Consider the following 12327-nt stretch of genomic DNA (forward strand, 5'->3'; position numbering starts at 1 on the left):
GACAGCTTGTAGTCTTGGCCATTTTTGTATTTGTAGGCCAAGAAATGTTTTTCTTGGTCAGAACTAATGAAAATGTCTTGATCTTTCTCGAACCAGATAGTGAAACACAATCTCTCACTCTCGCTCACTCTCTCACACACACACACACACACACACACACACACACAGAGAGTCATGGGCGGATTATGAACTTTCGGGCCCCTGGGCCCAGATGTATTAAGGGCCCCCCACCAATTGTCGTGATATGTGGGTGGGGGTTTGGGGTCCCCAGAACATTTTAAATTGTTTGATGGCCCTGTATTTTGGGGATGGCTAATCAGTAATAGCCCATCCCTGAGGCAATGAGAGAGTAACATTGGTGATAAATCAAATGTTAGCTATCTTCACAGTCATGAATCTGAAACAGTGTGTGTTATGATTATATGAAGCATAATACAGAGTATTGAAATGTATGATGTGTGCTAATCAGGATCCATGCTGATTATATCCATGAGCAGGAAGCTCATGGATATAATATAGCACATATCAATGGAATTTAAATAAGGATCCCTGTAGATGCATTTTAATGTCACACACACACACACACACACACACGTCATTTAAGCAGTCATTGGATGTCTACTAGATATAAAACAGTGCCCCCAGGTGGATAACTGTATTAATCCAGAGATGTTCTTAGATGAGCCTAAGCAGGTCAAAGCTCATATTTCAGGTGAAAAGCTGCTGCTATATTTGTTTAATATTTGCATATTAATCTGTCTATTTGATTGGTGAACATAATTCTACAAAGCAGAACCGTCATTAGAACTTCAGTCTCTCAGTATCTGAATGCAAAGCAATGGGTTTGCATTGGGTTTAACTATGGCCGAGCATATAGATAATAAAAATTGTAATCATTTAATGATGATCATACAACACAAGTCTAAACAACAAATGATGTTTTCTAAACAAAGTTCGGGAGGAGCCCTTAGGGATGATTGACAGCAATTAACTCACCTGTCTTCCGCCGCCAGGGTATTTAAGCCGGCCTCCTTATCCATACGTCACACGCCGCGGCGCTCGCAAAATTATCCCTCCATGCCAATACCATGCCAAACACGCGCTTAGCTTAATCACTCATTATACAACAATTGGGTTCTATGGAACTATTTATTTGTGGGATTGGTCATGGATATTGGCCTCCGGCCTCGTGGCTACGGCCGAACAACACCCGTGGGAATATCCATGACCAACCCCACTCTCACTCGTGCTATATTGCTTAAGTATAGCAATCATGCCGACGGGCGAACTAGTGAAACTAGCAACATGTCTAGAAACTGTATGAAGATGCATTCACTCACACATCAGGCTATTCTAGGCAAGAACGCAAGAGCACACTGTTTTTGCCTCCACAGTTTTTTTTTATTCATTATTTTTTCAGTTTTATTACATTACGTAAGAGTGGTGAGATTCATGGCAAAAAATAGTCTGATTTCAGGTCACCACATGGACCATTGCTCAAGGACATGTAGAACAGTGGTCATTCACACCCCCATGAGCAAAACCACTCACTCAGTTCACAAACACAACAAAGTGGACTCTCAACTCTATTAGTGACATTCATTTCGACACACAACAAAATGAACCACAATTTACAAAATATGCATCTTTCAGTATCACAACTGTACAAAGGTTGGTTTGTATTCTCTGCAGATGTAGGGAACCAATTTGAGAGATCTGGCATTGGCACACAAAGAGGAAGCAAGAGAAAGAGTGAGATCCTCAAAAATCAAAACACCTCGTGTTAAAGATGGGGAAAGTAGTTTACAAAATCAAGTTCCAAAAATGAAGCTGTTTTTGGTAACAACTTTCTAAGCTTCAACTGTGTGATCAGCACTTGTGTTTACAAAATGAAAGTTACTTTTAAATTGGCCTTTGTGTTGTGTGTGGTTCACAAAGTATCAAATAAGGCAAGGGCCTCAGAACATGAAAATTATATTTAAAATGAGACGATTCAAATCATTGGTCCTGGGTACAACACATATGATCCATTATTAAACCCTATATCTCACAGAAGGCAGCCCAGGAAGTTCCATAAAGATAATTTGGTGAATAAATATATATATATATTGCTTTTAGACAACCCACAAATGAGTGTGTTTGTTCTGGGTTTCAAAAATACAGTATATAACTGTTCTATGGCAGCAAATAGATTTTTTTTAAAGCGTAATTGCATTTGATAACTATCTGAAACTTATGGAGTGATTTGCTCACGTGTCCTTGTTGCTATAAAAAAAAGACCACAAATGAAATCTCATGCACCATCTTCAGGCAATTTTGCTGTGTTCCAGAGAACACACTGGATAAACCCCAGGAGAGAGGTCATTACTGCATGATGACCCTTGAGAACCTCTCCAAGGTCCAGTCAGACCAGTCGCCGTCGCTCTCTGTAGCTTTTGTAGTAAATCCATTCTGATTTGATCATAAGCTTTTAACCGAGGCGAGTAAAAGCAGTACTTTACCGAGGGTACAGGACCACAGAGAACACCTTATCCCTCTTGAGCACATTTGTTTGGGGCTCAGAGTTTTCATTCTCATCACTTCCATAGTCTTTCATCATGCTCATCGTCAAATACTTGCCACAATCACGTGATCGCTTTGAGGCCTTGGAGACTCAAGTCACTGCCATCACTGGACAATGTCAAGGCTGCGCAATACAGTATTAAAAACATGTCCACCAAGAGGACATGCATTTGAAGAGTTTCAGCAAATAATAACAATAATAATAAAAAAAAAGAAATCACCACCCACAAATTATCAAAGCCTTGAAAGTTAGTTATTAGATAAAACAGCAGGCCATTATGAGTCCATGACATTCCCGAAATGGGAGTATCCAGTCCACAGTGCTAGATATATAAGAATGCACCCATGAATGTGCTGGTCCTTCCCCACATGTATCCTTACCCCCTCAATCTGATTATAAAAAGTCCTCTTCCTGCAGTACAAAATACAGACGTGTTCAAATTCAAAGACAAAAACACCCATTTCCAATCAAAGGGTGACACTGGGTAACATCTGAGTTAAGGTCATTCTTTTGTTTAAATCACAATTTAACTTGCATCAGTTGTGTTAACTCAGAAGACAAATAAAATCGATGCCCTTTTTTCCAACCATGAGATTAGATCATACCAGTTATGCTAGAGATGAAGGACCAACACTTTGGGGCAACTGGCACCAAACAGGAGATAACGCTTATTTGTTTCCAGAAAACAATTAACGGGGCAAAATGAAATAAGAAGAAGAAAAAAAAGATTCCTTGAAGTATTCCGAAGAAGATAATAATTTAGTGTAATGTACAAAATACATTTCTTTTTTTAACATATTTCATCTGATGCCATACTGTAAAGGGAAGCATTATTCACATAAGTATACACTTTGTCTTGGACTTCTTCTTCTTCTTCTTCTTGCCCTCCTTGCTCATCTTCTCTTTGTGTTTCCGGATTTCCCGAACTAATGTGTAGAAGGCATCATCAACACCCTGGAGAAGGGGGGAAAAACATGGAGGGGGAACAGTGAGACAGAATGAAAACTCAGGTCAGTAGCCCTCCACCCCAGAAAATAACAACAGTAGAAGAAGAAACCAAATTAAAAACCCAAATCATTAAGATCCATTCCACCTCATCACCGCCACACAGATCCCAGTAGATTGTTTGAGTAAGAAGACAGCCCCACGACCTGATGCCCCAAAATTGCCCCTTCCCCAGTTGAAGTTGGGTCTTTCCCCCTGTCACCTGACAGGTGTGGGGGAGGGGGTTGCATACACTTACCCCCTGTCACATCACAACACATTTTTTTAGCTTGATGCAGCGTGGAGTCTTTTCTTCCTTGCTGAGCTTTTTCAGCCGATGCTGTCTGATCTCCCGTACCAAAGTGTAAAAGGCATCCTCCACTCTCTGCAGTGCGAAACACAACTCCCTTCAATGTTAGGGGACACCCAGCGGCACGCTATGGCCTCCGGGCAAGAGGGCAGGGATTTTACAGGAAAGGGCCAGCCAGGTGCAAGGTCTTAGAAGAAAGGTTTAGAGCAGGGATGCTGACCTCAAGGACTTGAGTGAAGGGAATAACTGGTACATGTTCAAATATTCATTTGAATATATTTACGCTGTGTAATCAATACCAAAACAACATCTGTCAGGGTGATGATCTTATGGCATACAATTTTTATTTCTGATGTTTAGTGACTTACCACTTACTTTAGACTAGAGACATACCATATTGACATGACCATAGTCTGTCTAGGCAATTTTTGTGCAATTTTTTGACACTCATACAAAGTGATCGCAAACGATTTCCAAGGAATTCAAGCAGTGCCACCATGTAGCAGTCCACCATAGCCCAACAAGAAGGAAAAGAAACCAAATGTCTGGAGCTGTTCATTTTGTTGGCATCCCCAAACACAGGCCGACTGATTTTCAATTTAAATGCTTAGGCTCGTAGCTGAGGACAGAGGGACTGGCATTTAAAGGGCAAAGGAGATTATTCTGATGCCAAGTGTAGCCGCAGCTGCAAATGACACCTCGGTGTCTGCAGTCGTGAGAAGAGAAATTTAGAGAGATGGATCGCCATGTCCCCAACATCTCACAGAGATGAGATTTTGAACACTGCAGACAAGCAGAGAGAGAGAGAGAGAGAGAGAGAGAGAGAGAGAGAGAGAGAGAGATCTGGCTGCTGCAATAACTAGCTGGAGCACCACCATTATAACCCCAAACTGAATGACATTTCTGCTACACACACACAGACACACACACACACAGAGACACACACAGACACACACACAGACACACACACAGACACACCCCAAGCCCAGATTATTTATATAGCACAACGATCACCCCGAGAAATGATGGCTATGAATATGATTTTTATTTCCATTCCTTGCTATGATTGTTTTGCTTGATTTATCAATACCCCCGGTCGTTACAGAACTGTAATGGTCACACCAGTGTTTGAAAATGACTGTGAGAAAAGAGCATGCACCAGCATAACGACAGGCCATGAATAAAAACACACCATTAGCGATAGCTCTGCGCCCATCAATTACTAGTAGGCCACCCCGACAGCCACCCAGTGCAACTGGCAGCACAAATCAGCCAGCCCAGCGGTCCACTGCTATGTTACCTCCAACCACCATACCAAGTCTGTCTTCCACCTGAGTTTATTTTTTTTTTTTTAAATATAATGCTTTAAAAAGTTGCAAATACTTTGCTACCCTAATGAGTTTTGTTTTTGTCGAAAACTCAATAAACTCAATTCAATTTGAAATTACCCTGCAGATTCAATTACTACAAAATGCCAGGAGCATTTTGAAATAGTTAATATTCACATGTTTATTCATGTCGTGTCACTAGGCTTGTGCGTTGTGTGTGGGAAAATGACAGACACCATGAGACCATGATAATGAGGACTGGGGGAGGACAATGAGCCGGCACTGTTTACGGGTGCAGGAATAAATTGCCACTGTCCCTAAAAACCACAGCAACAAACGTGCGCACAGAGCGAGTAAGTTCGGTGCTCACTTAGCAAGTAAAGCTATTCACCTACAAAATTCATATCAGGCTTACGGAGTAACCAACTGCATCCATTGACTATAATAGTATGTGGGTTAAATATGCCACACTACCACAATAAATGACACTTATGTTGTCTATTTTTCTTTTTTCATTTAGCTACAGTGAATCACTTAGTGTTTGCTCATACCTGTCTCGTCTTGGCTGACGTCTCGATGAACGGGATCCCGTAACTGCGGGCCAGGTCCTGGGCCTGTTTGGTGTCCACAGTGCGGGACGGGAGGTCACACTTGTTCCCCACCAGGACCATGGGGACGTCCTCGGAGTCCTTCACTCTCTTTATCTGCTCTCTGACAACACACACACACACACACACACACACACACACACACACACAGTAAATCATACCGTATTCACATGACTATGGTCTGTCTGTTCACATCTGGCATAGTTTTAGAACACCCTCACACCGACTTGACTATAGCTAAGTTTTCACCACTGTCCACTACATCCGATTCTTTTCAATTAGATCATATTCAGACATGCTTCATGTCTGGAATCAGCATCAGACCTTTTGACGCCGAGAACATCATACTGCACCTTGAAACATCTCAGCAGCCGCAGAGACGCAGTACTAGCGGATATTTAAAATCTGCAATGTGCATTATCAAAGCTACAATGTGCATAATCAAAGCTGCAATGCACATTATCAAAGCCAATATGCATTATCAAAGCTGCAATGTGCATTATCAAAGCTGCAATGCGCATTATCAAGGCTGCAATGCGCATTATCAAAGCTGCAATGTGCATTATCAAAGCTGCAATGTGTATTATCAAAGCAGTAATGTGTTCCAAAGCAACAATGCTACAATGTTACATGGTGTTACATGGAATTCTTGTGGTCAAAATAGTCACGTTTCTATACCTTGGATAATGATAAGACAATAGAATATTTTTTATTTCACATTACACGTATTTCATTATTATTTCAAAATTCAAACCTATGCCCTGAGGTGTCCTGAAACAGGGAACCAAAGCATATAGAAAACAGAAAAAAGGAACAACTGTTTGCATCGGTTAATCACACGACTAGGTCTATGGGCCATGTCTTGAACTTTATAACTTCCTGGAACCTATTTTCAGCCTTGTAAGTTAATAAACATTAGAAGGTCAAATTAATTTATTCTGTTAGCATGTAATGCATTACACTCCCCATTTCTCAACAGAGACAAAAGTAGCCTGTCAGCCTCTCTGGACCTCCAGTGCAGGCATTCACACATCCAGGTTTCCAGAAGCCTTTAAAAGATCTGAACACCCGAACTACTATTTGAAACTTACCTAGACTACACCGCAAAACAACAGACACACAAAGATTCCCTCTTAATGGCGGATTGCATTCTGGTCTATGTTCTACATTAACATTGTGGGAAATGGAAAATGAGAAATGAGAACATCCAAGACTTAACAATAAACTAAATGACTAAACATAAGCGACTGAGTTCTCAGTCTTAACTACACATCACACATGCACTTTCAAAGGTAAGGGAATGGGTCAATTAGGAGGGTCATGATTTTAAGTCGAAATCGATCTAAATTACATCTCGATCTCGAACTTCAAACTCAAAGGTAGAATCGACGATGTAGCCACACCCACAATGTCACATCCAGCATGCATGCCAACAGGCAAAAAACACACACACACACACACACACACACGTTGAACTGCGGCGCATCAACACTCTTTTAACTGTAGGCTGCAGCCAGTTTAAAAAAAAAAAAAAAAAAAACATCAACCGACCGAAATCGAAGCTCCTCTTGCTACTCTGAAATCACCGGTATGGAAGTATTTTGTCGTTCATTCACGTCAATTAGGCCTAACACCAATTTACTCAACTTAAGTGAAAAGAAGATCTAGTTACAGTCCAAAACAACTTTAAGGCATAAAATGTACATTGATAAGTGCACATGAACACTAACCTTGTGTCTCTTCGGAGTGTGCTGAAACAATCAAATTTTCATTCTGTGTTGTTTCATTTCACTATGTTCACGTGACGTCTATGTATAATATCTGTTCAATTTACTACCTCATGGTAGGAACGGTTTAAAAATAAAAAAAAGGTTTTAAAATAAAAGTCCCCCAAAACAGAATAGATAGAGCCCAAAAAAGTAAACATTAGAAATGCATTAATAGTAGGCATAATATCATTTTTAAAAAATCGAAAATTGAATCGTGAAAATTAAATCGAATCGAAGATTTGGAGAATTGTGACCCCCCTAAAGTCAATACAGTTTCTTTTAAGTGGCCATGGGGCTTGGCTTTTGCTAACAAAAACTGTTTTTGTATTGCATTGTATACGCTAATTCTATGTGTCAAACTTCAATTCTTTTAAGCTCAAACTGACCTTACTGTACATTATTTTAAGCAATTATATAACGAAGGCTTTTGGCTGTGCTTGTTGGAGGCATATTAAATAAATGGCTTAGCAAACAAAAGCTATTGTGGGTTGTGCTTCTAACTTTTTCACATTGTGAAGCAACTGACTGAATTTCCATTTACCATGACTCTTTTACATGCTGAACAACAGATGACAATATGCCCCCCAATTAATGGGGGTATGCAAATTTATCCGTGCACAATTTGTTTGTTTTGAAGTGTAACAACTGAGATTCTAAGGCAGTTGCAGAGCATAGTCTCCGTCATGTTAACCACATTCTTGTGACATCTCTCTCATCTGTTCCATGAGTATCTACGCGGGTAGCACCTCACCTATAGTGATGAATGTCCTCAAAGGACTTGGTGTTGTTGATGGCAAAGACACAGAGGAAGCCCTCCCCTGTCCTCATGTACTGGTCCCTCATGGCGCTGTACTCCTCCTGACCTGCAGTGTCCAAGATGTCCAGCAGACACGTCTCCCCGTCAATCACCACCTGCTTCCTGTAGGAGTCCTGCAGAGAGGGGAAGGGCATTCAGGGACAGCAGAATGAAGGAAATGCTTTACTTGTTGACTGTTGCCGACACACTTGGTGTGTTATAGAATCGTAGTATCTTAGGGTATGGATAAACTGTTTGAGGAATGTGGCCTGGGTCTGCTTTTCAGACTCTGTGTGACATCAATCAGATTTTGTTTTCTGTAAACTATGCAAATGTTTTTGTTTCCAAGTCAAACTGTTGCCTCTTTCACGAGTGGTCTTATATCAATTTCCTAACTAATCTATAGCCATGCAACCTTCATGAGATCACACAGATCCATACCAGTATTCCTTCCATACCATACATCCCTGTGTTGTGGTCATGGAGGTGGGGGGGGGGGGGTTGAGCATTAGGGTTTGCAATCTAGTGGTTACCTCAGTGCCAGCAAGTAAGACTATTTTGAGAAATAAATACTACAGAGACAATATACAGTATAATGAGGTGTTACATTTAGCTGGAGGGTAATGGTTGGTTGTCAGAACCTAGATCCAGAGTAATCATGGATCAACATGTCTTTGGCTACCAGGTGCTAACAATATCTTTCCCCAGCAGGTGAACACTCCACCCCTACCATGATCTTTGGAGACTTATGCTAAATCTGTTTGTCTCAGACACCTTAAATTTGTACATTTTGAGCATTGCATGCTTCAGAAACAACACATCACTGGAATTGTCAGATTTTGGGTTTTTTTAGTGAAAGGGAAATGACTACTTGTTGAAACTGGTTCCAACATACACAGAGATGTTATCACGTTGTGTGGGCTAGTTTAATGCGAAAGGTGAGACAATCCCCTTTTGAAGGCAAAAGCTCAAGTGGGGCCGGCTTGGCACCTGTCCTGTTTTCAACCAGAAAAACCGGCCGTCATTGGTGTTTTTACAACACATTTTTTGAATAGCTACATGAGGATGAGATTCCCATGCCTGCGTTACACAGAGCGAGTTGCTCACTCACTGACAGACCAAAAGACACACACACACACACACACACACACACACACACACACACACACACACACGTTACCTCTATGGTGGGGTCGTATTCGTCCACAAAGTGGTTCTGGATGAGCTGGATGGTGAGTGCACTCTTGCCAACGCCACCAGCTCCCACCACCACCAGCTTGTACTCTGTCATCTTTCACCTGAGGGACAGACACAGACACAGACATGCAGTTTGCATTTACCCTACAACAGCGTCCATCATCATTATCCAGCTAAATCCATTAGGGGTGTTACGGTACAAGTATTCATACTGAACCGTTAAGGTGCTGGACATTATATTCCATACAGAAGTGTACCAAATATAGGAAATGCAGTCTTAAATAGTAATAAACTATTTAGGCTTTTTTGCGTTCGGACCATGTTTCAAATTTGAGTTCTTGCACAAACTTATTACCGGTAAGTGGCGGACCATATGTCAGTTAAGTTAATTACACACAAAAAAAACAACAACAAAACAGTTACACCTATTCAGAATACTATAACATGGTGTTGAATCGTCGCATTGTATTGCGGAGAGATTTATTATTAGCTGTGCAAAGTCTGAGTTGAAATGTCCAGGGATATTCCAACTCATGGAACGTCTCTCAGAAACAAATAAATAGTTCCATAGAACCCAATTGTTGTATAATCCTGCTTATGTGTTAAGCATCAGCAATATTGATTTCAACACCGAGGTAGGTACCAAATTGTGATATTTGTGTACTGTTACACCCCTAAAATCCATACATCTGAAAGGTGTGTGTGTATGTGTGTGTATCATTACAGTGCATAGCAATGTGACCTATAGTTGATATGATGCTCCCTGGTCCTACAAGTCTAAAATTAAAGCAAAACACTAAATCTCGAGTATATGTCTCATGAATTAAATTTAATTATCCTGTCCTAAGTAGGCTATATAGTGTCAAGTTGTATTCTTTGAATACTAGAGAACCCTAAATGCTCAATGGTAGAACCAAGGCCTATATGTTTTACGTAAGCCGACTCCTTACAATACACCGGTTACAAAGAACGTGCTCGAGAATTCGTGGCTAACCAAATGAGTTTCAGGAAATGCTTAACTAGTTTAAGGATAAATCGCAAGCAACTGTGTTGCCTGCACCAGATACAGTAATCTACACCTATTCAAATGTAGCCTTCATGCACCCCAAAGTTCTAAGAGTGGAGAAATCGAAAGCTAACCATTGATTGGCTGAATGACACTCTTACACTAAGTAGTTATTCGCCAGCAAGGTTATGCCCTTTCATATTAGGCTACAGTATCTTGACCACCCTCAGATATCTGCAGAATACTCTAATATTCGATATCCTACGCATTCACACAGCCTAGCCTACTTCCGCCGTTGCTCGTGAACATTTTAAAGTAGATATTTAAGATATTTAAGAAAACAAAGTGCGAAATTGAAGGAAATGGCCTATTCTCTGGTAGAATTAGATCCATGGCCTATGCATGACTGCTTTGTTTTTAGCCTATGTAAAATAGGAAATAGACTGCGACGTGCCATTAAGTCAATAGCCTAAAAGAGTTAAAGACAAAGAGTTTAAGACAAGAGTTTGACATGCTCATGTCAGATCTCGACGCTAGTTAAATCATATGTTGAGCCCACCGCCATGAGCACTGCATTGAACTGCATTGCAGGGCCGGACTTTTAACATCAGGGCGTAACATCAGAACTAAATTGTTTCAAAGCTGCACATAATAGTTCAAAACAAAACGTAGCCAATCAAATACAAATGTAGCACAACAGCACTGTAACCAACTGCAATGCAACAATCGAAAGATCGCGTATAAAAATGCACTGTCCTCTTTCCTTTACCTTTGCTGTTCCAAGTTCCGTGTCCGAAGAACCAATAACTCAAGCCCTCAGTCGTCTTCTTTGACACGATCTCGCCATCTTTGAATATAAATGTAAACTATTACAATAAGATTTTCTTAAACGCGAATTTGACATTTGAAGATTCACAGAACACACATAGGCCTATATGCCTACAATCACATAGATAGTTGATTTTTTCCCCCTCGCTAGAACTCCCCCATTTGGCCTGCTTTCTCTTTTTCGGCACGACAGAGGAGGTTGGCCTGTACATAAATATGGGCGGATACACCGTAGCGCAGAGCAAAGACCACTTACCCAGAGATCCGAGCTTCCTAATTCCAAATAGCCTACTTGCGATATAACAGTCTACTGCATAAATATGCTTCATACACCAAGGGATTTTAGCCTACCCCGTCCTGCTTCTTCTAAACATGAAACGAGCTTGGTCTTTCATTGTGAGGAGTGCCTCTATTGGCAGCCTGCGGATATTCACACCATTAGTCGATATTCTTTCACTGGGAAGTCATGACAAGCGGGTGGATGCTTTGAACAGTTTATTAAAATCGACGGTGCACTAAGGAGTTTCTTCTAAATCATCACTGACAAGACAAAGAGATATGCATGTGAATTGTATCGCTAACTAGTCGACAATTGGTAGGCCTAGCTGGTAAAGTGACTGCTAATTTTCCTCACACCTCCAACACACTGCTAGCTAGCTCAGGCACACTGTTGGCGGCGGCCATTGACTACTTCGCGGGGTATAAATAGGCTCTAAATATAACTGGAAAGCGGCGAAATACGTCACAGCCAGACGAGTAAATGATTGGCCAACAGTCAGTCAATAATCTAGGCTACTATCAATATCCTACGTATTATTAGGCCTATGCATGCAACGAAAGGGTAGGTTAATGTTAGTTTATAAAAGATGTTGAGTTGTTTTACTGTCTATGGTTGTGTGTAGGCAAGCCAAAGTCGTTATAGGTGGGTTACAGTGTAG

The 12327-nt window shown here is 40.9% G+C and overlaps 1 protein-coding gene across 2 annotated transcripts; it reads right to left on the reverse strand.

The window, feature by feature from the left end:
• Window positions 1–1379: 1379 nt before the first annotated feature.
• On the reverse strand, window positions 1380–11583 carry kras (v-Ki-ras2 Kirsten rat sarcoma viral oncogene homolog). 2 transcript variants are annotated; one of them, XM_048256888.1, is made up of 6 exons: window positions 11331–11583; window positions 9539–9656; window positions 8314–8492; window positions 5737–5896; window positions 3807–3932; window positions 3419–3517 (listed from the first exon to the last, which is right to left on the reverse strand). In XM_048256888.1, exons 2-5 carry the CDS (start codon window positions 9647–9649, stop codon window positions 3813–3815), a joined length of 570 nt encoding a protein of 189 aa, XP_048112845.1. In that variant the 5' UTR covers window positions 9650–9656; window positions 11331–11583; the 3' UTR covers window positions 3419–3517; window positions 3807–3812. The 2 variants fall into 2 exon arrangements, with proteins under 2 accessions (XP_048112844.1, XP_048112845.1); XM_048256887.1 differs by lacking the exon at window positions 3807–3932 and having other exon boundaries at window positions 1380–3517.
• Between the last annotated feature and the right edge of the window lie 744 nt (window positions 11584–12327).

The sequence above is a fragment of the Alosa alosa genome, chromosome 11 (genome assembly GCF_017589495.1).
Source record: "Alosa alosa isolate M-15738 ecotype Scorff River chromosome 11, AALO_Geno_1.1, whole genome shotgun sequence".
NCBI classification, from domain to species: Eukaryota; Metazoa; Chordata; class Actinopteri; order Clupeiformes; family Clupeidae; genus Alosa; species Alosa alosa.